This window comes from Danio aesculapii, chromosome 8, assembly GCF_903798145.1.
Source record: "Danio aesculapii chromosome 8, fDanAes4.1, whole genome shotgun sequence".
NCBI lineage: Eukaryota > Metazoa > Chordata > Actinopteri > Cypriniformes > Danionidae > Danio > Danio aesculapii.
The window spans coordinates 34,504,596-34,531,551 of NC_079442.1; the positions used below are offsets into that span (position 1 = coordinate 34,504,596).

Here is a 26,956-nt window from a genome sequence, read left to right on the forward strand (position 1 = left end):
CACATTTTCTGGGTGCTTAATACAGTATCGTCATGTCTGCCTGTGCAATAGTCAGTCTTTCCATTTTTAGTATTGACAGCTCTCACAAACCTCCTTGAATTTCATAAGCACTCCGGCTCGGATCATTTAACACCTCATCGCTTTCAAGTTGTCTACACTCAAATTTGTCTTTATTTTTGTATGCTTGTCTAGTATTAACTGACTTAAATTGACGTGTGAGGCGGAGAAAGATTGTAACAAAGTGCAAGTACTTTGTAAAAACCGTTTCGATTTTTAGATGTATTTTTTTGTGGAGTGAAACACGCAAACTGCCACAAGCGCTCACCCGTTCTTGGGGTAGTTCTGGAAGTGTGCGTTTACATCTAAATTCAGTCACTCAGGGAGATAGCTGGGTTCTCTGTCCTAAAATGTCTTCTTCAGTTAGCCTAGCAAGACACTTGCACCAAATAGAAGACCTTAAACCTTGATCACTGTGTACGGTAACTTTTCTTGTGAATGTTAATCACAGAAGTATCAAAGACTTTTTACCCCTGTCTTATATCAGTGCTATTGGAGGACATTTTTCAGTTTGACTTGCTTAAAAAAATGAATAGGATCAAAAATATATTCAAAGGTATATAGATATAAATATATATATATATATGAGGATGAATTTAATCTTTGATTCTAGTGTTGTTTGTGTTTTTTATTTGTTTGTTTTTTGTGATGTTTTCTTTCATTCTAGTCTTTATCTGTAACTTCCTCACCCATCTAGTGTCATACTTTGTCTTGAAGAGTTAAAATCCTATTTTTTTAAAGAACATTTTTAAGCAGAAAATCCCCTACAGAGTCCTCATTCTTTGCCATGATCCTTTTGTGGTTGTTTCAGTTTTAACTTTAAATAAATGAATCATGTTATAGATTTTAAAGAATATAATTTATGGTGTATTACGGAGACAGAGAATAAATTGAAATGTTATTATTGTACAATGAGGATTAAACACATGGATTCAAGAATGTAATAAAGGTCTTTTTACTTTATACTGAGTGTTTTGTGGCTACTACAGGAAAACTCACATGCATTTAAATGACATTTTTTATTGCACTTTAAAATGCAATGTGATATAATCTCAAAACTCGACATATTTTATCCCTAAACTGAAGTATAGAATAGTGTGAAAGAGAAATACAACAATTCAATTCAAATCAATTCACCTTTATTTGTATAGCACTTTTACAATGTAGATTGTGTCAAAGCAGCTTCACATAGAAAGGTCATAGTAAATTGGAACAGTGTAGTTCAGTTTTTAGTGTTTAAGTTCAGTTCAGTTTAGCTCAGTTCAGTGTGGTTTAATAATCACTACTGAGAGTCCAAACACTGAAGAGCAAATCCAACGATGCGCAGCTCTACAGATCCCGAACCATGCAAGCCAGTGGCGACAGCGGAGAGGGAAAAAAAACTTCACTAATTGGCGAAAGTGAAGAAAAAAAAATCTTGAGAGAAACGAGACTCAATTTGGCACGGCCATTTTAATTTCTCCGCTGGCCAAACGTCTTGTGCAGAGCTGCAGTCTCAGCGGCGGAGGCTGGAAGCTGGCCTCAGCGATGATTCGTCTGTCCCTGGAGCGTCATAGGAATCAGTCTCATGTTCTCCACTCCTCCATGACCACCACAGTAGCTGCTGGGGATACGGCCCGGTCCAGGATATGGAAACCTTGGGATCATCTCATCGTTGGTCTTGGATCGAATCAGTGACTCTGCATAGTCTGAGGGCCTCGGGAAGAGTATCCCCAGGTGGAAATGGAGAATAAACAATAGAGCACATTTATGTTATAACAAAATATGTTTAGAAATCAATTAAAGTTTGGTTTCAGTAAAATGTATTTGAATGAATTAATTTTATTCATTTAATTTTTTAAAGGTGATTTGGTAAGGCTCACTTTGCTACAAGAAAGTCCAAATTAATTTGACAAAAGTGACTATATACACATAAAACATGAAATGCAAGTGTCGGCTTTATATTTCAAATAATGTTCCATTCTTCTTAAGTGACACTTTTATATACATGAACAATTACACTTAAAAACACACAAAGACACACATATGTGCATATATAGTTCAGATGATAAACCTAAAATGAATGTTTCTCAGGCTTCTGAAAATTAATTATTATATTATTGTTATATATTATTTTATTCTTTGTAAAAAAAATTCAATTTCAAAATATGGGTGAATTCATTTTCATTGCTATTTGCTTAGCAGATATGTTAGCAGTATTTAAAAGTTATATTTTTTATTGAATGATATTATATTTTAACGTTTTAAAATATTTTACAATATCTGACAGATGGGTTAAAGGTACTGTAGGCTTTTATGGACAGTGTGAAATTCTAAAAATGAAAAATAAACAGTTATTAGTATTTTATCATTAATATATATTCAGTATCATTAAATGGTCTTTTAATATGTCATTCATTTATTATTGTTTAAAATATATTTGTATTAATCTAACATTATACTAAATGACTTGAATCTTGAGTGTCTTTGGTCATTTTCTGAAAAAAAATCTGCATTATTAATATTAAAAATGAACATTTATTAGTATTTTATCATTGGTATATATATATATATATACACCATTTTTATTCAGGATCATAAAATGTTTTTTTCAATATGTCATTCATTTATTATTGTTTAAAATGTATTTGTATTAATCTAACATAGAAAAAAGCTTGTTCAAGAGAAAAAAACATCAGTATTACTATATTAAAATTTATAATTAATTAATATTTTATCATTTGATATATATATATAATATATATTATATATATATATATATATATATATATAAAAATAATATATATATATATTATATATATATATATTATATATATATATATATATATATATATAATTATATATATATTCAGTATTATTAAATGTTTTCAATATGTCATTAATTTATTATTGTTTAAAATATATAAAAATAATATAAAATATAAAAATATAAACATACTATATAAAATTATATAAAAATATAAACAAATAGCTTGTTCAAAAGAAAACAAAATCAATATTACTATATACACACATACATGTTATTCAATATCATTATCATCATTATATATCAATATATCATTATATATCAATATCATGGTCTTTCATGTCATTAATTTAATATTGTTTATAATATATTTGTAATGTATTAATCTAACATTATACTGAATGACTTGAACCTTTAGTTTGTGACTTCTGGTCATTTTCTGCTGAGAAATATATATATATATATATATATATATATATATATATATATATATATATATACATTATTCAGTATCTAGAATGTTCTTTCAATCTGTCATTCATTCATTCATTTTCTTTTCGGCTTAGTCCCTTTATTAATCTGGGGTCGCCACAGCAGAATGAACCACCAACTTGTCCAGCACGTTTTACGCAGCGTATGCCCTTTTAGCTGCAACCCATCTCTGGGAAATATCCATACACACTCATACACTACGGACAATTTAGCCTACCCAATTCACCTATACCGCATGTCTTTGGACTTGTGGGGGAAACCGGAGCACCCAGAGGAAACGCAGAGAGAACATGCAAACTCCACACAGAAACACCAACTGACCCAGCCGAGGCTCGAACCAGTGACCTTCTTGCTGTGAGGCGACAGCACTTCCTACTCCGCCACCGCGTTGCCCGTCATTCATTTATTATTGTTTAGAATATATTTGTATTAATCTAACATACTGAATGATTTGTACCTTTAGTTGGTGTCTTCTGGTCATTTTCGGCTGAGAAAAAAAAATGCTATATATATATATATATATATATATATATATATATATATATATATATATATATATATATATATGTGTGTGTGTGTGTGTGTGTGTGTTCAATATCAATAAAGGGTCTTTCAATATATCATTCATTTATTATTGTTTAAAATATGTTTGTATTAATCTAACATTATACTGAATGACATGAACCTTTAGTTGGTGTCTTCTGGTAATTTTTTTCCTGAGTTTTAAAACTAAAAACTTATTCGAGAAAATAAAACTAAATAAAACTAAATTTTAAGAAGCATTTATTAGTATTTTAATATTATATACATTCAGTATCATTAAGTGGTTTTTTTTATATGTCAATACTGTATTATTTAAAATATATTTGTATTAATTTAACATTATACTGAATGACATGAAACTTTAGTGGGTGTATTTTTTCTGCTGAGAAAACTACATAAAGTAAAAACTACTTAGTGTTGAAGAGGAAAAAATATTAATAAACTGTATTACATTTTATTGATTTGATCCTACAGCATTAGTGCTGCGCTCAGAAACCATAAGCTGCCAAGGCAATGTCAGCGTAATATAAATGACGAACTCCACTTATAGACATCTGGCTCCATCTTCTGGACAATACAAGCATTTGATCAGTGGCTGCAGAATAAGTTCTGGCCGGCAGTAGGCGCTGCTGTCCCGTTTCCCGTCCTTTCTCCATTCGCGCAAGGAATGTGCTTGCGTTGCGCAGGAAACCGCTAGTTTCTCAAGACTTACAAATGCGGTGGCTGCACCAGTAACCATATACAAGTCATTTTGTAGTAGAAAGCCACCTTAAAAACAGTTAATAACAAAGTTTTAAAAAACCTTTCCCAACCGCCTCCTGGAATATTTTTGTACAGTTGGTGTCGTTTATCTGAGGACTTGAGGTTTATATTTCACTCAGCGACCGTTGACTTTTGCCACACTGTTGTGTCAGTAACAAACCTACTTTACAAGTCTTTTTTTCGTCAACGAGAGAGGATTACGCTTTGAAGATGTCCGTGGCGGGCTTAAAGAAGCAGTTTTACAAAGCCAGTCAGGTTTGCCAGTTACTTTTTTCCTGTTGTTTTCTTCCATTGACCCGCAGTGCCGTGCCAGTTAGCTTAGCCTGCTAACGCTGCGTTAAACTTCAGTCCGCTATTCTGCGCTTCAAAAGTGTTTAATGTTGTTTTCTCATTTTCGTATTTAACTGTTTCTGTATAAATACGTCGGTAAATGATGGTTTTGTTTAATGTCATATCATTCGATATGTACAGACTGCTTGCTTTTGTTGTTTTTTTATTGTCAGTCTTGTCCTAACCTACAGCCATTGCAATATTTAATATTTCTGACAGATTTCACTGGTCATAAATACTCAGCGCCACTCTATGGGTGTATTCGCATCTAATTATGGCTTACAATGCGTTAAAAATATGTTGAAGAGTGTCTGTTTTCTTTTAGCTTGGAATTGCAATGCAACGCCCCCGTCCTCACTACAGTATATCACTCCATTTGCCACGTTTACTGCTGTAAAACGAACGACTTGGCTCTGAATACATCTGTATCGTTTATTTACGAAATAGGCTTGTACAAAATATGTACATTTCTATGCGTATTCACCATAGACGTACATCATAATTGCAGTGCAGCATCATTTTTTCACAATGGCAACTGTTGATCAATCACGTCTTCGATGGCTTTTGTGTTTGTCTTGTTTCTGTGGTTCAGACTTCATGCTGGCAGTATGCTGTTGGAAAATGTGACATTCGCAGCTCTGGCTTTTGTTGTAAATGTGAGCAAATGTCAACCATAGAGGTAAAGTTGGTTTTATATTCGCACAATCGTTCATTTAGAAGTTTCAATATTGTTTACTATGTAACTTAAACTATTCTATCGGAATTAGCATGCTAGTATGACTAAAAACAAAATTAACACAATCTAATTGACTGTGAACAATGTTGTACTATGATGGTCACTGGCTGCTTATATGATTTCCCTATTTAGAATTTGCCAAGAATACTTTTCTGAAATTATGTTAAGGAGAATGTCTGAATATCTGAATATAAAACCAACTTTACCTCTGTGTGTCAACCATTTAAATTGACAGTGGGTTAAAGAAAATCTGCGTTTGATTAAACATGTGCCCTTTGGGCGATATATCTTTTTAAAGTGTTTTAATGCATGTTGTATTTTTATAGATGGACATGCTAAGATTTCAGTTGTGTTTTTTGGTCAAGTTAGGATGCTTAAGGGATAGTTCACCCAGAACGGATCGTTTACTCGTTCTCCCCTTGTTTGACTTTTTTTTTTTTTTTTTTTTTTTTTTTTTTTTTTTTGTTGAACACAAAAGCAGATAATTTGAAGAAGGATGGAAATCTGTAATCATTGACTTACGTAGTTTTTTTTTTCCTATTATGGACAGCAGTGGTTGCCAGTTTTTAGCTTTCTTCAAAATATCTGCTTTTGTGTTTAAAGGAATGAAGAAATTCATAAAGGTTTGGAACCAGTCAGTTAACAGGGAGTACATTTTCATGTTTGTGTGAATTATTAACTTTGCATTATTTATGCAATGGGAAGGAACCGGTATTTATAAATTAAAAACATCACACAATACTTCATCAGAATTCCGTTTCATTTTCTATTCGGCTTAGTCCCTTAATTAATCCGGGGTTGCCACAGCGGAGTGAACCGCCAACTTATCCATCATATGTTTTACACAGAGGATGCCTTTCCAGCTACAACCCATCACTGGGAAACATTCATACACACCCATCCACACTTATACACTACGGACAATTTAGCTTACCCAATTCACCTGTACCGCATGTCTTTGGACCGGAGCATCTAGGGGAAACCCACACGAACACGAGGAGAACAGGCAAACTCCACACAGAAATGCCAACTGACCCAGCCAAGGCTCGAACCATGACGCCCAAATTTTGTTTTAGTTTTAGCCAGATTTTATTGTTCTGAATCATTTTAGTTTTAGTCTTGTTTTATTTGTCTAAATTTCATATTTTAGTTGACTAATTCAACTTTACTCTTATGATGTTGTAATCGCACCCTGCATCTACTGTGAATCAGTTACTTGTGTGTGTGTGTGTGTGTGTGTGTGTGTGTGTGTGTGTGTGTGTGTGTGTGTGTGTGTGTGTGTGCGCATCATTCATCACACATCAAGATTTATTCTGATTGGATTTTTTCCAAAAAACGTTCCTCAATCACATTCTAGTCTCGTTTGTATTAGTCAAGGAAAATGGCAGTATATTATTATTATTATAGTTGTAGTCATTATCACTTGATTTTTATTAAGTTTTCGTCGGTGGAAACTTGTTTTATCATGAAAATTACGACAAAATGTTTTTGTCTACGAATTTAACACTGAACTGAATAAAAGAAAAGAGAAACAGAATAACAAAAACTCATTTTTAAATACACTTCGATAAGTTGTAAAAAATGCTGGGTTCCACAGAATTTCTTCCTGTTGTCCCAATACAAATGGATTAAATTACCTAAGTTATTTTTTACAAATTTAAGTGGATTGAACATAAAACAATTAAGTTGTCCCAAAAAGCCTTAAGTATTGTGTTGCTTTAACTTATTTTAAATAAGTAGTTTAAACAAGTGGTAAATGTTTTCTGAGGGTAGTTTGATTATAACAAGCAAAGAATGCAATACCTTAAATATGTCCTTATGTTAAAAAATCACCCCTATTTCCGTTTGATTTTTTTTATTTTTATAAAAGAAAGTCTGAATAATGGGGTTTCAGTTCTTTCCAATTGTTTAATGTATTGTCAAATATTATGATGCATATGAAAGGAGTGTGAATGTACCTTATAGCAGCAATAGCTTGGTTTTAGCAGATTGTCAGAGAACAGTTTGGTTAGATATAAACTATATCTATCTTAAGTTTGAGTCTAAATAGATAATTCATTCATTTTCTTTTCGGTTTAGTCCCTTTATTAATCCGGGGTCACCACAGCGGAATGAACCGCCAACTTATCCAGCACGTTATTACGCAGCGGATGCCCTTCCAGCTGCAACCAATCTCTGGGAAACAACCACACACACTCATCCACACTCATACACTACGGACGATTTAGCCTACCCAATTCACCTGTACCACGTCTTTGGACTGTGGGGGAAACCGGAGCACCCGGGGGAAACCCACATGAACGCAGGGAGAACATGCAAACTCCACACAGAAACGCCAACTGACCCAGTCGAGGCTCGAACCAGCGACCTTCTTGCTGTGAGGCAACCACTACTTACTGCACCACTGCATTGCCCTAAGTAAATAATACATTACAATTTGAACTTATTTGGCAGTCATTTTATGGGCACATAGTTTACCTCTTTTTTATGATTTAATATTTATATTATGGTTCTTCTGAGTGTGCCAGTTTAGGTTCAGTTTAAAACACAATTCAGATTTTTTTTTATTATAATGTGTTAAAAAGTGTCATGTAGGTGTCATGAACCTATGTTTAGAATTCTAAAACGCATGCTAGTTAAGATCACAGGGAGCTTCTGGGATCGCGAGAAATGCAAACGGCTGAAGTATAAGGTAGACTCAATGAGAAGTACACATGTTTGCAAACCTACCTTAAGATACAACCAATAATTCCGATTAGAGCGATAATGTGGAGAATATTGCTCTTGTGTTGAGCCCAATGAGCCTTGCATCTAAAAATAGAGCAAGGGTGTTCCTTTAGTGATATCGATTCGACTCACGCTGAAAATGGCGGACGTGAATCAACAAACTGAGGATATGATGACGTGCCTGTCAATCAATATTGGTGGGCGGTGGAACCGCTCTCCTACATAAAGTTGCGGTCTGTTTGAAAACTGCTCCAATTGGTCCACCGTTTTTTATGTTGTTAAATTGAAAAAAAAGCACTGGGTGTGCTTATATCACCCCAATATGACGGTCTATACACCATACATGCACATATGTCTGTCCAAACAGCTTGAAAAGTAGATTTTTTACCATAGGTGCCCTTTAAGATATGTTTATTATATAGTGTTAGGGCTGTGCAATATACTATAATATACGTACAATAAACAGCCATGTTTTACTGTTGCATAAAACAGATCAGACATCTTAACAATGAAATCAAACAAAAATAAATAATATTATCACCACTACTTTGCTCCACTGTACTGGTACAGATATATCAACCTGAAAACATCAAGAACAATCAGGTATACCAAAACACTTGAAGCAAAGTAAAGTTACTTTGTTCAGTTATTCTTACACTTTCTTACCATGGCTTGATAGAGCGGAGGAACTATGACGTCACCTTGTAGGCTAATCGGCTGCTAGCATAAAACTGGTACTCTCGATAAAATCCCCATAGGCTTTTCGAAGATTGCAAATAATAAGCTCTGTGTTCAAACACAGTTCATTACACTTACATGTTTTATTCGGCTGTATAATCCTCACATGAAAATACAACTTTGAGCACTTTTGGATCTATAGTGCAAACGCAAGAACTGAAAAGCTAACATTAGGCTATTGACCTTATTCTTTAATGCGGAGGTGCATGCGTTTTTGCGATTGTTTTAAAACTTCTGATTCAGCTGCCTATGGGAGAAATGACTAGGAATAATAAACGGCAGAAAACGGTCAAACTACTTACTCTACAAACAAGTGTTTGCATGACAATACAGACAAAGTAGAATAATATAATAAGAAAATATCAGTTTGCTACACCAAGCAGCAAAACGAGCTGTTTTTAACGTTTAAAAATGAATGAAAGTGAATGAGACCGGAAGTTTCGAGCCAAAATGATTTAAATGGCTGCGCCCACTCATACGCGAAGAATAAGGTGAATAAACAGACTGCAGTGCCCTCGGGGCGCTCGTCTGTGACGTCAGCATCGCCCTGCTAACGACAACTTTTCAAGCTTATTTTTAGAAATTTGGTCTATGACAAAGAGTTAATCTCTCTGTTTATTATATTCTAATCCACGCTATATATTATAAACAAATAAATACGCAAATACACATAGACCTACGTGCAGTTTGGATTGTTTTTATGTGGGAAATACATCTGTTTTGCTTTAGGTTGTTCTAAAAGTTTTAAAACTGTATGTATAAATGTGCCTACATAGTATTATCACAAGACATATTGAAATAAGTGTATCGCTCGCGTGCGCACAGCCTGCTTACCTTAACAGACGACAGAAATGAGGTGCGAGGAACAAGTCTTTTAAATGCCTACAAGTTCCATCATGGACACAGAGCAACATTCAATTTTCCTTTTTAAGTCACCAAGTACAGCGAAAAGCAGCCCAGACAGTCACATCTGCTATACATTTTATGGAGGAGTGTAAATATTGTAGTTAAATGTGTTCAGATGAAGAAAACTCGACAAAAAATCACTTGATCACGTTAAAATGACAGTTAATATGTATCTATATTTACACATTTATTTACAAGTTTGCATTACTGGGAGCAGGAAAGAGGCAGGCTGCTCTGGTAAGCAGTATCTTCATAATATCGTTTAATTAAAATAAATGATCAGCAAATTAGTCTCGACAGCCTTTACAAGTGAGCAGTTCAGCTCGATGACGTATAATGTCTCTGACACCGCCTGTAGTCCAGTTTAGCAACTTGATAGCAACAGTCTTTTTAAAGAAGCTTTACCGATTTAAAAAATCAAGTGTGATGTAACTGATGTGATTTACGTCGTAGAATAAAACGTGAAAGTATCTTGAATTTGTGTTAGCCACGAACATTAAGCAATTTTGCTGATATCCCATTCAAAAAACCCATTGACTTTGGGACGAGGGAACCGGAACTGCTAAAATGCTAACTCGCTTCTGGGTTTTTGCTTACAAATTGACGTCATAGTTCCTCTACTCTATTGCTTGGTCATGTTTCAGCATCCATTCTATAATTGTAACATATTTTTGGACAAGGTGGCACGGTGGCTTAGTGGTTAGCACTGTTGCCTCAGCAAGAATGTCACTGGTTTAAGTCCTGGCTGGGCCAGTTGGCATTTCTGTGTGGAGTTTGCATGTCCTCCCCGGGTTCGTGTGGGGTTTTCTCCAGATGCTCTGGTTTCCCCCACAGACATGCGCTATAAGTGATTTGGTAAATTGGCAATAGTGTATGAGTTTGTGTGTGTGTGTGTGTGTGCGTATGCAGAAGTGTATGGGAGTTTCCCAGTACTGGGTTGCAGCTGTAAGGGCATCCGCTGGGTAAAACATATGCTGGAATAGTTGGTGGTTCATTCCGCTGTGGCGACCCCTAATAAATAAGGGACTAAGCCAGGGGTGTCCAAACTTGGTCCTGGAGGGCCGGTGTCCTGCAGATTTTAGCTCCAACTTGCCTCAACACACCTGCAAGGATGTTTCTAGAAACCCTAATAAGAGCTTGGTTAGCTAGCCCAGGTGTGTCTGATTGGGGTTGAAACTAAACTTTGCAGGACACCGGCCCTCCAGGACCAAGTTTGGACATGCCTGGACTAAGCCGAAGGAGAATAAATGAATGAATGACTTTTGGACGAGATAACCAGCACTCTGCTTGGTTTCAAAGATGCACATTGGCATGTAAATATAAATTGCCTGTAGGGGTAGGAATCTTTAGAAACTTCACAATCCGATTCCGAATCTGGGGTCATGATTCCAATTCGAGGGTCATGATACGATTCCAAATCAATTCTTAACCTACATTTTTCCTATTTCTTCTGCTGTACATTTTTATCTTTACAACTTTTACTAGTTATTTTGCAAGACACAGTATTCAGCTTAAAGCATAAAACAAGCTTTAAAACATAGTAATGTTTCATTAGTTTTCAACACAGTGGAGTAGGCCTAGTTCACTTTAATTCACATATGCGTTTGCAGAACACAAGCCGCAAGCCTTCACTCATCTGTAATAGAGTCTTCCGTAGTGATGACATTCTATTGTAGTCAGTCCATAAAACTACATTAATGTCTGGCTCCTTTAGTGATTATAAAGCTGGTGGCACACAGGATGAATGAGAGGGACAGCGTTGCCACGTTTATAATCGCTTTTGAGTACGGAAGGAATTTGAACATCTTCCTGAAGTCGCAGCCGCAAAATGGATCAAAAGCGCTGTGCCTGTAATAATCCTTCTGTCCATGTAAAGCAGATTTTGTGCCATGCATATGTGTGCCTATCAACACGTTTCTTTTTTTGTTTAGAGCTTTTGCCTGCTGAGGCCTAATTTTAATACAGAAGAGATTCTGAACATTTCGTTAGAACGAATCGTTAGACAAAAGAATCATGACGCATCTAATTTTTCTCCCATTCCTAATTGCCTGATGTGCTTAAAAGTATTTTATCGTAGGTTTCAAATCATTTAGCGTAAGTCATTGTGATACGTGAACCAGAAGTTGCTGTGACTTTTATTTCAGTATGTTGATGTGGTTTTAAATGGAAGATTGAGTAGGGCCGAGGCTTTCTTTTTGCACATGATTTCCTCATGGCAAACTAGCGGACAGTGGGGAGTGGTTAAGAATAGGGATGCACGGTACCATTTTTTTGGAAACGATCCGATTTCTATACCAAAATTTTGAGTATCGACCGATACAGATCAGATCCCAATACTGTTCCCCTTTTTAAAAATTTTTATTTATTTTTCTATTAACATAATACAGTTTCTCTAGTTCTGGTGATAAAATAATATATCTTCTTTTGTAAAAAATAACACACCTATAGGCCTACTGTATATGACAGATGGCACAATCTAAACATGATGCTTGCTATAAACTGTGGGCTACATTATTTGAGCATTCATTATGACATTGATATGATCTGTTGTGGTCCAGCTTATGTTTCCTTTTTAATATTAAGATTTTTTTTAAATCTGTAATAGGCTACCCTAATCGATGGTAAAATAACCAGCCTTTTAGAAAGGCTGATATTTTCCTGCAGGTTAGATGCAGACTAAACTAAACCATCTGAGGCCAGTTTTACTTAATAAACATTCCCTCACCTAAACGTACCGTGAGTGAGACAGAGAAACTGAAACTGAAAGAATGTCTGAAAAATCATTTTTTTGTCTGAAAAGTTATCTTTTTGAAACGAATTTAGTTTGGTATAAGTTGTTGGTTATTTTAATGTATTTTTGTTGGTCAGTTATCTACAAAATAAACAAGAAGATTTGTGGTGAAGTTCAAAACAAGGTTCGCTTATGCTTCAGTGCACAAACTGGTCTGTTAAATAAAATATTAATATATAAAATTACATGGAAATATTCACAGTTTCAGAGTTCCCTATATTAGCCTAAATAATTTTCTGTTAATGACAATTCATATGTGCCGGCCCGTCAGTTTCACTTTATTAATTTAATCAGCTACTTTGACCAAAATGAGCCAGGCTTTACAGACTATTCGCACCACTTAAAGTATTCCTCTCGGAAGAATAGCCTAAACTCAGTCGGAAGGATGAGAGAACAGAAACTTATTGTAGAAATAATCTTGCGGAGCGGCGCTTTACACGTCTGCACAACTGGTGCCTAAATAAAGCGCTTGCAACACTGACACAGCGTGCAGAAACAGCAACACAAATGGTAGAAATCAGTGTGTTGAGGATCTGTCCAAGATATTATTGAGCCTTTTCTAATTTAAAGTTTCAGGTAGGCCTACTTTGTGTGTGAAGAGCAGGTAATAACCCTCTCTACTCCAGTGTTGTAAATGCGATCTGCTGATCTAACAGACACAGCACAACATGATTAAAAAATAGCAATGAACTCTTTGTTGCAGGTCAAAATGAACCCATTTAATGCAAAAGTAAATGCATTTCTCCAATGATTATTTAAACTAACAGGAACAAATAGTCTTGGAGAAAGTTTTTCGTGTTGTCATGAACGCGACAAGCAGTTTGAATTGTAAATGAATGAAGAATGATTGACAGGCGCATCGGCGAGAAGCGCTAAACTGAACATGAATTCAACCACTTGAATATTCATCTGTGCTTCACATTAAACTGTAGAATGGCTTCAGACCACAAGCTTTTGTTGGCTTATAAATTACACAGAATATAGCGCACGCGTAAGATCGGATTTGGATCGGTACCAGCTGGCCGATACCCGATCCAGCAAAAATATGCGGTATTGAACCAATATCCGATCCAAATATCGGGATCGGTGCGTCGCTAGTTAAGAATATCGTGACTGAAGCAGTCAAACTGAGGTCAACAGAGAAAACCACCACTCTAAACGTTTAGATTTTGATTAAAGATTAACAAAACATTTTTTTATTCAGTGAATTAACTTACACAGATTAATTGTTTACCCAAAGAATAACAATGTGTGCCAGCAAAATAAACATTAGACATTTTGATTTCACACTCTCTCTGGCTGCACGATACTTGAAAAAGATACATTGCAATATTTAAATTCTGCAATTTATATTGCGATTTGTCTCAAGATAAAATAATATTTTTAGATTGATTGGGATAATTTTGTAGGGGATAGCAAAAAATATAATCAACGAATACAAGCAGAGACAAATAATATAGAGCAAATACAGAAATAAAGGAGTCTAAATATATAGAGGTACAATATGAACAATAAAGCTGCATATTCTTCATTGTGTGAATAATTAAATACAAATAAAATGTTAAAGCCATGTCCATGTTAAAGCTACCAACGTAATAATTACTAGTGGCCAAATGCTTTAAACTCGCTTTAATGTTTACATAGGCCTTCACTTTATTATGGTTGAGCTGAAATAACTTCAAAATTCTGAATAGTTGTACCTGGTCAACTACAATCCTGACTCCACATTGCACATCCTACATTGACTATTGCAGGTTTACACATTGCAATATCTATGCTAAAATGAAATATTGTGCAGCCCTAACACTCTCTTTAAATATCTCACCAGAAGTAGAAAACTATCCTGGTACTTTTGATGAATTCACATCCATTTTTCACCTCATTTGTTGAATTTACCCCAGTTTTTCACATAGTTGCAGTAAAAAAAATGATTTTGGATGCTGTGATTGATTGTCTTGTTATTGTGTTAGGACATTTTCAAAAGTGAAAGTTTTGCTTGTGCATGAACTCACATCAGACAATGTGAAAAACGTGCCAAAAGTCTCACTTTGACTGTGTGAAGACAATCAAATGTGTTATCAGGAAAAGCTCACGGTGTTTTCGGCTGTTCTTGCATTCTTGTGGTTCTTTGTTTGTGGTTTATAGTGTAATCAACTCAAGACTTAATGTGTTTTTCGTCAATTTGTTAGTTTCCTGTTGCCAGCGGTTGCGTTTTCCAAAGGATACGTGGTCACAGATGTAGGGAAGCAGCTCATCTCTGTCCCTGTTCGCTGATCTCAGCAGGAAGAGACGATCGGTTGCCCAATTTCCTGTCAGGAACATGCTCTGTTCTCCCTAGCGGGGGGTCTGCATGAGTGGAGGAGTTCAGAAAGGCAGAGGAAAATGGCCTGCGTTTGGGCCTGAGAGGCGGAATATGAATCATGCAACACTAAAGGGGGGTTGGGGTGCTTTCTCCTGCTCTGCTTGGCTCTTTTTATTGGACTGCAGTGCTGCAGAGAACTCATGCCAGCATTCCACAGTAATCAATAATTGACACAGGCCGGACACCCTGCCAAAAGACAAACTCTGACACCAGTCACACCCTCAGCCCAGCCTTCGTCTTTGGTGTGCTGTCTGTAAAACTTCTAGAGCTCTGCGATTCCTTTAATAATGTACACACCAGGCAATGTTTTTCGTTTAGTTGTAACTGAGCTGAAATGCTATTTGTATGTTCCTGCAGCCTTCTACAGTGTTTGTTTCATCAATGCACTTTTATTTTTAACTGAAGTGCCCTCTTGAAGTACATCAGAAAGATTAACTCCCTGTATCCAGTCACTTTCCTGAGATTGCAGCAACTAACAAATGACAGTGTCCAATCAATTTTTTTGTATCTGCTTTACACAGTAATTATTATCAATATTTTATTAACATTTTCTGTAGACAAAGAAACTTATTTAATTGAGTCTTTTTATGATGGAATTGTTTCGGAATACACATTTTTTTAGGGTTTCTGATGGAAAAAAAGTCTTAAAGATTCACTGTTCCACAATTTAAAGCCTTCAAAGTATATAATCAGAGTTGAAGATCTTAAATTCATTAAGCCCAGAGTCTTTTCCAATCCAAATAGATTTATTAATAAATTTAGAAATGAAGAATTATTTTCTGATATATTAAACAGAATCAAGTGAGTTTATCATTAAAACAAGAACAAAACTCTGTCAATGAGGTATGAAAATATTTTTTTCGGTTAGAATTAAGTCGATTTTAAAGACCTTTTTGCAATCTATAGGTGTTTGCTCGGGATGCTCCGATCAATATTGTCCGATAATCACATTTTATGATTCTATTTTTGAATGTGTAAAGCTGTAAACAAACACCTGCAATCGGTTCATGAGATCAGCAGCCAAGCTGCTGATCTCATGAACCGATCGCAGGTGTTTGTTTACAGCTTTACACACTCAAAAAAATTTAGTTTTTTTGCTCGTCCAGTCTACTTATTTAAAAGAAGCTGAAACGACACAATTCCTGAGATTTCATTGGGAAAACGTAATATTTTTTATGCTCAATCCACATAAATTTGTTAAAAGTGTTAAGTTAACTTAATCAATTTGTGGTGGAACAGCATGACTAAACTGTGTGGAACCCTGCATTTTTTACAGTGCACTAAGAGGAAATTGCGTTGTGTGTTTTTGACAATATTGCAAGTTGACTAAAACCTGGCTGAAAATTTTATTGATATAAAAATATTTGAGATTTTTTGTAATATATTTATTGCAGTAAACAAATATGTATTTATAGGTGTGCATTTTTGCCTCTTATGCATCAAATATTCACTCAAAACTTTTTCTACTTTGAGACATGTTGAATTCTTCCATCATTTGCAATGTTTCCAAATTGCTTTGTTAGTCATTTTTCTTGCCTATTATTTTCTGTAAAGCTGTTTCTGGCCATGACATGTCCACTGTAAATAGTTATAAGAGACATGTTTAAGGGATTATATGCAACATCCTTCATTTATTCTCTTAGGTAAGGAGAGATCTCCACTTAAGAAGCATACTTAGAGGGACAATGTGCTTTATGCATTATAAAGCTTGAAGCATCAGAATCGCCATGACAAGGAATCGGTTCTCGGTATCTGATCAGAGCATTCCTAGTGTTTGCACTGAACATCATTATTTTGAAATGTGTTCAGAATTTGCAGTAAAGGTTATATCTGTATTCTAGAGTTTAGGAGCAGAGTTATTTAAACTATCTATGGTAAAGCTGAGTTAAATGTAAATTTTAAGTGTTGGTAAAACAATTGATTGTGTGCACCCTGTAAATCTGTAATTAGAACATATTGACGTATTGTGCTTCCTTCAAGTTGTTCATTGTATTTTCTTTGCTTGGCCTTAAAAAGGTTTTAAAATCTTACATTTATCCTAATAAAACCCTCAGAAACCATGTGTGTGAAGGTAGTAATTCTTCCACCACTACAATACAAATACAATGAACTGCTCAGCTTGACTAATGACTAATACTGCCAAAAGAACAAAGCTGTAGTTCATAGAGAAATACAGTATTTTAATGTGAAATGTTCTCCCTTTAGAAATCTGTTGAAGCCGCCATGAATTTAATCTTAACCTGGTGGAATATTGTATTTTTTATTATAAATGATTAGGATTTGTGAGTAGGAAAACAGAAATGCAGTCATAAAAATAGAATTGTCCACGTTCAACCACATTTGGGATTTTTTTTGAGGGAAGGGGGAGGGCCTGTGGTTTGGTGATGCGGGGATTTCACTGTCCATAAATTCATACAATCGATCTTTGTTTAAATGAACAATTGATTAATCGCTAGCTGTAATAATGCAAGATAAGTCCAATGGTGCATTTCTTTCCAAATGTGCATAAGATGTTGAGAATACTAAGGACATATTAAAGAATCTGGAGAATGTAAAAAGGCCATCATGTCCAAAATACCACAGGGTTTTTAATAAACTTGAGTGCTTGTTTAAGTTTTCCTGCACATCTGCTGTAGCCTATATGTTTTTCAAACCAGCACGTGCCTCAAAACTATGATCGCTGATGAAAATCCATGCTTCATCGACCATCAATAAAGTATCAATCAAGAGGATTATTGGAAGTAATCAAAAGTCAGTTAAAAGTTTGCATCCTTAGACTGGTGTGTATGGAGAAATGGAGAGCAACATTTCTGGTCTTATAGCCTGAAAACCTTGACAACCGCTGTTGTTTTGTGTTAGAATTAGGAGTGGTAAGAGAACGTTGTCCATGTTACATTCTTTTGGCCTTTAAACCAAAGATTATAGATAGAAATTTTATCTTTCTGGGGCTTAATTAGCATGTCTCAAAATGTTTAAGGATTAGGCAAACAGTTAGAGAGTATTGACTTTATTCTTTCACATATGAGCGAATGCAGCCACTGGAACCTTATTGGCTCAAGATTCCCGGTCTCATTCACTCCCATTGATTTTTAGCCTTAAAAACAGCTCGTTATGCTGCTTGATGTTGCAAATTGGTATTTTCTTATCCTGTTATTTTTATTTTTATGAATAGTCATAAACACGCTAGCAAGTAGTTTGACTGTTTATTGCTGTTTGTGTTCCTTGTCATTTGCCCCATTCTGCAGTATAGAAAAGGTCAATATTTACTTTGTCTTGCTGTTTAAATGCATTCAATCACAACATGCACATCTACACTATAAAAGCAATCTGATCAATTGCATTTTTCAATACCTTTTGAAGAGGTCGAAAAGTAGCGTTGTCAACTTATTATTGGATCAGCAAAACTGCCAGTGTGTCGTCAAATTAATAGTTCTGTTAACGAAACTGTTACGAGAATGTTCTTCATGAACTTTTATTTGACCAGGTTTATTGACAGTCAAATGTAATGGTGTACGCAGAACGAAATCTCATAGCATTGGCTCTGAATTTTTAAATCATAATAGTGCATTCAAGTTTTAGTGTAAGATTGAAAATGTATGGGAAATAAAGCAAAAAAAAACATAAAAAGAGTTCAGCAGTCTGCTTAATAATTATAAGAATAACAATAATATTAATAACATTAAAACTTGAAGAGTTATTGACATTCTTCTAATGTACAGGAATAAAATGAATGAAACAATTTATTTTTTAAATTGTTTTTTGTTTTTTGAAATAGAAAATACATAAACTTGTCACTAATTTCCAGCATTAAGAAAAAAAACTGCAACCAACTGATTTTCCAATTAAATCCCACCTTCCATTTGTTTTCTAAAAAGCATTTTCACACAGATATTCACCACAATAGAGGAAACATATTCAATTCTGGTTGAGCTGGCTTTGATGTAACAACTTAATGTAAAAAGCATGCTCTTTGCATTTAGAAATTGGGTTCTTGCTGCAGACCATTTGTATGTATCACCAGTATCAAGTCATCAGTCATTTTGTTAAACAATTTTCTAAAGAAAAAGAATAGCACAAGATGTTGTCTTTTTCAGTTACGTGTGTGTCATTGTTTTGAAAGTGGATTTGCACATTGTATTTGTATATTGGAAAGTGAGCTCCCATTAAATTAATTTCATCCATTAATCTGCAGTCAGTGATGATGCCAGCCTTAGGGATAATTCTTTATGCACTACTGTAGGAAAATAGTGAACTGTTTTCACACAGGTTTTCTGAACACGCTTCCTCTGATCAGGCAAGCAAATGTCAGAAATGATGCCTTCAAGTTGTCTCGGTATGCTAACCTTAGCAACAAAAGCTCAATAGAATGTTTTTGGAAAATGTTTAACAAATGTTTGATTGCAGTTCTATCATATTATGATGATGAATAAAGAATTATTTTCATGCAGTTCTTTCTACAACAACTAATAAATCCCACAAAAGGGGTTTTTTTGTATCCGTGATTTGTAATCAATTGCATTTGCCTCATTTCTGTCTCAATATGGACAACTTTTCTGCCACGTACAGTTTGCACAGCAGCTCACTTTGTATAGTGTTTATAGAACTAGCATAGTTCTATAAAAAATGTAAAGCCATGTACAATTAAGGTAAAACCATATGTTTTGAAAACACTATTGGTTGGGTTTAGGTTAATAGTTCTTCTAGGTGATCTAACAAAACCGTTCCAGTCAACGTGTACAAGTAGGACCTTTATCTAAATTATAATACAAACATATCCTAGGTAACTTAATTCAGATTTGTAAAAATGTAGACCGTGCCCTCTGGTGGATTTTTCATCTGAGCTGTGCAACAAAATGTACTTGGAGGAACGTATTTCATGCTTGGCACAAATGTAGGCCGGGGCACGCATTTCCAGTGAGCCCTGATTGCAGAAAGTATCTTAACAGAAAAAGCAGATCCATCACCTTTAAGAAGTTGTCTACCTAGTGCCACATTTACTTGACATTTGTTTTGTTGTGGGATGATTGCGTAAGAGGACTTGTTCTGAAATTCCCGCGTTGTCTCTCTGGCAGTTGACTCACAGTCATGCATTCTTCTTTTCATTAGACACACAAGCACAGCATTATATATGGACTGTGGTCTTGGTTTCAGTCTTCCTGCTGGGATTTGCTTCAGCTACATGACTGTCTGTTTGTGTGTGTGTGTGTGTGTGTGTCAAAGTTAGCAGTACTTTGCATTCTTTATCAACAGAGTGTGACAGAGCCAAGCCTCTGCATTATCTCTTTAGCCACTGATAAGGCCTCTTTCACTCGTAAATATACATAATCATGTTGCCAGCTGTCTGAGCTGTACAGTTTCATTGCGGGAGTGTCCGATTGAGATCATTACTCTTAGAGAGAACATGTGCTTTTCTGGTGTTGCTCTGAATTTTTGATACTTTCTGGAATGTGCATTAATTGATTTCTTAAAGAGGTCTGAAATAACAAATATAATGTCTTCAATTTCAAAACCCAAATTTTAGGTCTTAAAGTTTTAAATTTACTGAAAAGTTGCATTGTTGGTCTTGAATCATTTTAAAATGGGTCTTTATTTATTTTACTTTATTTTACTGACTTTATTTATGTAAATCTTAAGCTACACAATTGAACCAACACACAGCAATACGTCTTAAAAGGTTTTAAAGCAAAACTCTATTATTTATTGCATATATTTATTAAGTTTTTTAACTTGAGTTTTTTTTTTTAAGTTATGTTGAGGTTGCACTAGGGTTGTACTGTTTACCGGTGATTCGGTAGCGCCGCAATACTATGGCTCCAAAATACTGGCGGTGCGACTGTAGTTGTAAATTAGTATCGTCATTAACGGTTCTACAATAGTTCATGTCGCATGTGGAAAAGTCACTAAATGCTCACACATTTGTGCCCGCAAATAATCAGTAGACCACTTTATTTTAATTTAGTTTTAACAGTCTGCATTAAGGCTGCAAAACTGTAGAATTTGTGCATTTTATGGTGTTGCAGGTTTCAAACACTCATCTGAATCAGTTCATTTTTGTTCCTGTGAATATGATTTAGTTACAACTACCGCATGATAATCTCTTAAAAAGAACAGCTCACTAAAGTGTCATTTTAAATTACTTTGAATTCTTGCCTAATAAGACTGAAAAAAAATACAATAGATGAGAAAAACCGCAAATAACAACAGCTAAACGCTTAAGAAAACAATATTTTTTCAACTTCATATTTGGTTGAAAAAAATCTCTTCTTGTAACGAATTTTGTTTGGTGTAATTTCTGTCTTAATGTATTTTTGTTGGTCAGTTATCAACAAAAATAAACGAAAAAACAAATAACATTTGAGGTGAAGTGCCGCTATTTTTCCACGGCCCAAACACAAAAGTGAAATATTCATAATGTCAAATACAGTCTTATTGACGTCCAGCTTCTCCAGCGCCTAGACTACAGCTCTGCACAAGACGTTTGGCCATAGGAGAAATGGTCGTGCCCAACTGAGCCTGATTTCTCTCGAGGGTTTTTAATTCTGCACTTTCGCCAATCTGTGAAGTTTTTTTCCTCGCCACTGTCGCCACTGGCTTGCATGGTTCGGGATCTGTAAAGCTGCGCATCGATGGATTTGCTCTTCAGTGTTTGAACCCTCAGTAGTGATTATTAAACCACACTGAACTGAGCTAAACTGAACTGAAATTAAACACTGAAAACTGAACTGACACTGTTTCAATTTACTATGACCTTTATGTGAAGCTGCTTTGACACAATCTACTTTGTAAAAGTGCTATACAAATAAAGGTGAATTGAATTGTTAAATGCATAATCAAAAATAAAAGAATAGCGTAGTTAAAACTTATTTCACATGGCAAAAAGCATCTGCTTTAAGATCCAAAATCATGCTTCTGTCCCAGCGGTGCTTAATTTTATCTGTATGTTTGAGTCATTCTGTCAGATAAATATGCTTAAAACACGATCATATTTTAGAGAAAGTGACCCGCCCGCAGTTAAGCATTAATTTTGAATACAAGACCCGCAACCAGCACCACAAATCTTGGTTATACAAAGACATCTATTCCTCTGAATCAAATGGAATGAAAACTTTGTTGAATAATGCATTTATATGTATTAACGCGACAGCATTTAGACTGTTATTTGTTCAAATCAGCATTCGCTTCATATATCTGTTTTTGAACGGTTGAGGTGAGTAAATGATTAATGAGCCATTAAATAAATAAAATAAGCTATGGCTAGGGCTAGACAGAATCTGCGGACGTTTTTTGCTATTTCTGCAGAGAATTTTGGTAAAAATCTGCGGATTTCTGCGGAATTATTTGGGAGTATCATAACTAAAACCTGTGAAATAAAAAATAATATCTTTTTAACTTTTATTTAATGTTTAAAATGCATATCCAATTAGATTCACTTTATTTGGTAAACAAAGCAAGTCTTTCATATAAAATATCTACTAAAAGGCAGAAAATATTACTTTACAAACTGTATTGTACATAAATCAGATGAACATTGTCCTATTAGTCAATAATATTACTGTAATTAATTAAAAAACTGAATAAATTTAGATTTACAAACATTTACTCAAGTAAATAAACAGAATTAATGATGGGCTAAACATCTGTGGAAATCTGCGGAATTCTGCGCGCACAGATTCTGTGTGGGCCTAGCTATGGCCGAAAACACTGCTATGTTCACTCTTTTCCTATATAACATTAGTAGCCTTTGATGCTGTTGACTATAATGGAAAAATGGAGCATAAGTGACCGAATGGACTGATAAGCATGACAGAAAAACTATGACTAAAAGAACCGAGCGCGCGCGATGAACTACAAGAGGATAATTGCGCATACAACTGAACCTACATGCCCACGAGCTTGTTTAACCATCGCATGAGCACATCTCCTGTGGGCCCGATAAATGCTCTCGCGGGTTATGTTTCACAGCACCCATGCTCAATCGTTTTTCTTTCTCACATAGATGATTCTTCACTGACTCTTCTCTTTCCTTGCGAAGTCACTTTCTATTTCTAGATGTATTCGCCTTGAGCCACGGCTGCAGCCGGTGACCAGTAGCCTAGCACAGGCTGGGCGGAGTTGAAAACCGAGCTGTTGATTCGCGAGCAAAGAGATTCGCTCTCTCGTATTACATGAATATGCTCTTGACTTGTAATACTGCGCTCACAACATTTGTCAGAATTGTCAAATTTTTGAGACTCGGGTGAACAGTTCGCGCGGCGCCGCATTTGATTTAAGTTGAATATGAAACACTCTGAAGAGATTTTGTCTGAAACAGGTACTTCTGTATCGATATCTTTATGATCTGTCCATGCGTGATCATAGAGAGAACCAGATGACCAATAATTCTTGGCTAGAAATTGTAACAGCCATGGGAAAGGAGGAAAGTTTTTGTAAAATTTTGGAAAAACCTGAGGGATAAGTTTGTTAAAACTAAAAAAAGAGGTCCCTAAAACACCTTCAATGATATTAATGATTATCTTTTTATTCGTCTGACTTTACTGTCTGTTTCTTTTGACCGCCCCCTGTCATTTAAAAAAATGGCGAACGCGTCAAGTATAAAAGCCTCGTCTGTTTTGTGAGGTGTGCGATGTGGCGCCAGGGGAAAGCATAAATCAGCATCAAGATGTTTGTTTGTTTTTTCTGTAGTTCAATGGTGCATTTAACCTGTCTTTAGTACTGTTCAATTTAAATACATTTATTTTACCACTAATTTTGTGATTTTGCGTTTTCTCTCGCGTGTTTTTGATATTGTGATTATAGGTCTTAAATTTAATACTTAATGGTCTTAAAAAGGTCTTAAAAAGTCTTAAATTTGACATTATTATATCTGCAGAAACCCTGTATATGCAATTAAAACAATATCTGTACAAATAATAAGGTTCTTAATAATAAGGGAATTATGAATTTAAGTATTATAATATAAAATATAGTATTTGTGACAATTTGCTTTATTTTGTAGATTTGAGTTATACTACTTGGTATGGTGATACTTCAGCTGGTATACTATCGTTGCCTAAATTTATGTTATCATGACAGCCCTAATGTATACAACTAGTCTGCTTGTTTTGACACATTATATAAAAAATTTGTTTTTTTAATGGGACAAGTACAAATGCCTGGCCCATTAAAAAATCCTTAGTATTTAGTACTATATATTAAAGGTGTGAACCTACACTGGTCTCACGGTTTGTTTCGGTTTCAATGATCACGCCATCAATTCGGTATCTCAGTGCATAAGGTGCATTGACAATGCTTTCCATACAAAATTTTATGTTTTACCTCACAGTACAAGAATTCTTGTATAAAAATGTATAATTTATCTCATCTCATCTCATTTTCGTCTGCTTATCCGGGGCCGGGTCGCGGGGGCAGCAGTCTTAGGTAAGAACTCCAGACTTCACTCTCCCCAGACACTTCCTCCAGCTTTTTGAGCGTTGTCGAGCGAGTTGTTAAATGCCTATGATTGGTCATGCGCTCAACAGAAAAGACTGCGATTTACTTGTGCGGTTCACCAATGAGTGGCATTGATAAACAGTAGCGGCGATCACAGTAGATCCATTATAGACGCAGTGGAGAAAGCTCGCTCTGCTGAAACACTTGTGTCTGGATCCACAAGTATCGCTATAACAGCCGAGAGGAGAGGAAACGCTACCTCACACCAGCAGGTCAAAGGTCCACAATGAGAGGGATAGAGAGATGGAGTTTACAGTTTCTTTTTCTCCATCGCAGTGTGTTAGGGTCTTCTGCTGTAACTTCAGTGTTAGTGAAAGACTGTCTAGCAAACACACACAACACGCAGTGAATTATGCACAATTTCTGCTTTTAAGTAGTTTGAGCAATTTAATTTCTCGCGCTTGCCTCCCTCGCCATGGTAAGCTACTGCATTATAGCATATATGAGATAAATGATGTCACTACGTAATTAAGATCTATTAATGAACCACTATCAAATTATCCACGTCAGCATCGCGGTGCACCGAAGAAACAATACATTTTGACACCCCTACTATATATGTTTAAAATTTCATTCTTGGTGGTCTTAAAAATCTTAAATTTGACTTAGCGAAACCTGCAGAATCCCTGATTATTATTGATCATATATATATTTCTTGGGCGCCAAATCACAGGGCCAAATGATTTCTGAATGGCCATGCTATATGGACCGGTTGGCTGCTGATAATTCAGCTTTGTCTTTCAATTCAACACATTTATTTAAATAGAAAAAATGCCTCTGTTAAATTTCACTTTGTACTGTAATTTTAATCAAATAGATTTGGCAACCATAAGTCATTAGATGACTTAAAAACATTAAAAGTTGTCAAAGTATTTATAAATATTGTTTTGTATATAAATTCTTTTGCTGAAAGATTTTTTTTTTTTTACAGTTTGTGAAAAGTGGCACAACAACATCGCCTTCATTTAAATGTTAAATCGATAGGAACTTGAACACGTCAGTCTTTATCTGTGGCCTTAATCTAAGCCGTATCATGTTTTCCACCCAGTTTATGGCACTCAGTCTATCCAGTGTCTTTCTCCACCTCTATATACTGGAGACATTTAGACACGCTGGTTCACTTGCCACAAAACAGTGGTTAATTATTAATTAGTTTTCTTTGCTCGGGTCTGCCAGACAAACTGGATTGCACAAATATGCAAACATGCTTGGAGGATATAGAGGAGTGAAAAGGTCACTGCAAGCAGACACCTCTCTTTCCAACACAGCTACGCTTGTAGTGGAGAGTTCTTCTGCTGATGTATCTGGTTTAAAATAACAGTTATGCTCATCTTGCTGAAGTTGTATCAAGTGGTTGTATCATGTTATGTACTTGACACAAACTAGATGGCCAAAAATATTTTGCAGATATATTCTGAGAGAATGTTTGGTATTGACAAACTCGCAAAACAGATTGATGGGGTTAATTGGTGTTTGGATCACTGATCTGGAAGTAACAGTTTATTGATTTCTAAAAGCACATTGGGATGTCCTTATCTGCCAAAATAATACCATGTTTTTGATTTGTCTGAATTGTTTTGCTTTAGTCAGCAAGTGACCATTTTCAGCTAAATGAGAACCAGAAGTGCAGAGTGAGGTCATCAAAATGATGTTATTATTCCGTATTGGTGAAGTCAGAGATTAGGCTTTGAGGTATTTCTCCTAAAAGTGATTTTTGTTATTGTTTTAAAGCATAATAGCTTATAGATTATCTTAATATTAATATATTCATAATAATATGAATAATATATTTTTTTTTAAAACACATTTTCATAGGGACTTGCTTTAAAAAAAATGTTTAAATCTGCCTTTTTTGTGCAGTTATTCTATCTAAATGTTGGTTATTAAAAACATTTTATTTTGTCATTTTATCCAGTTTTTTAATCTATAATGTCCTCTCTTAGGGATTTTAAACAGTTTTGAGAATGCCTTTTAACATTTTAGTTGAACCTAAAAGACCAGTATACAGGCTGGCATACACGATGCAAATTTGATGGTTAGAAGATTGAATGACCACACTTCAAAAGAGCGTTTATGTTCAAATCATTCGGATGCATGATATACAACACAATTTTATGCCCTGGCGAATTCCAAAGCAATCAAATGGTGTTCCGTTCCAATAACATGGACAGAGGAAAACAGTGCTTTCAGAACCTCTATCTCTATATGCCATGATTGTTTGCTACATAGTCACAGACAGATGCTTTTTCAGCATCTGCAAACCAGGACGCCTGGTCA

General features: G+C 35.2%; 1 protein-coding gene across 2 annotated transcripts in view; it reads left to right on the top strand.

The window, feature by feature from the left end:
* The first annotated feature begins 4,503 nt into the window (after window positions 1-4,503).
* Window positions 4,504-26,956, top strand: part of sh3gl1b (SH3-domain GRB2-like 1b) — a 44,335-nt gene continuing 21,882 nt past the window's right edge. For both annotated transcript variants that reach the window (XM_056463812.1, XM_056463813.1), the window contains exon 1: window positions 4,504-4,855. In XM_056463812.1, the coding sequence (XP_056319787.1) occupies window positions 4,811-4,855 (45 nt within the window). In that variant the 5' untranslated portion in view covers window positions 4,504-4,810. The remainder of the gene's footprint in view (window positions 4,856-26,956) is intronic.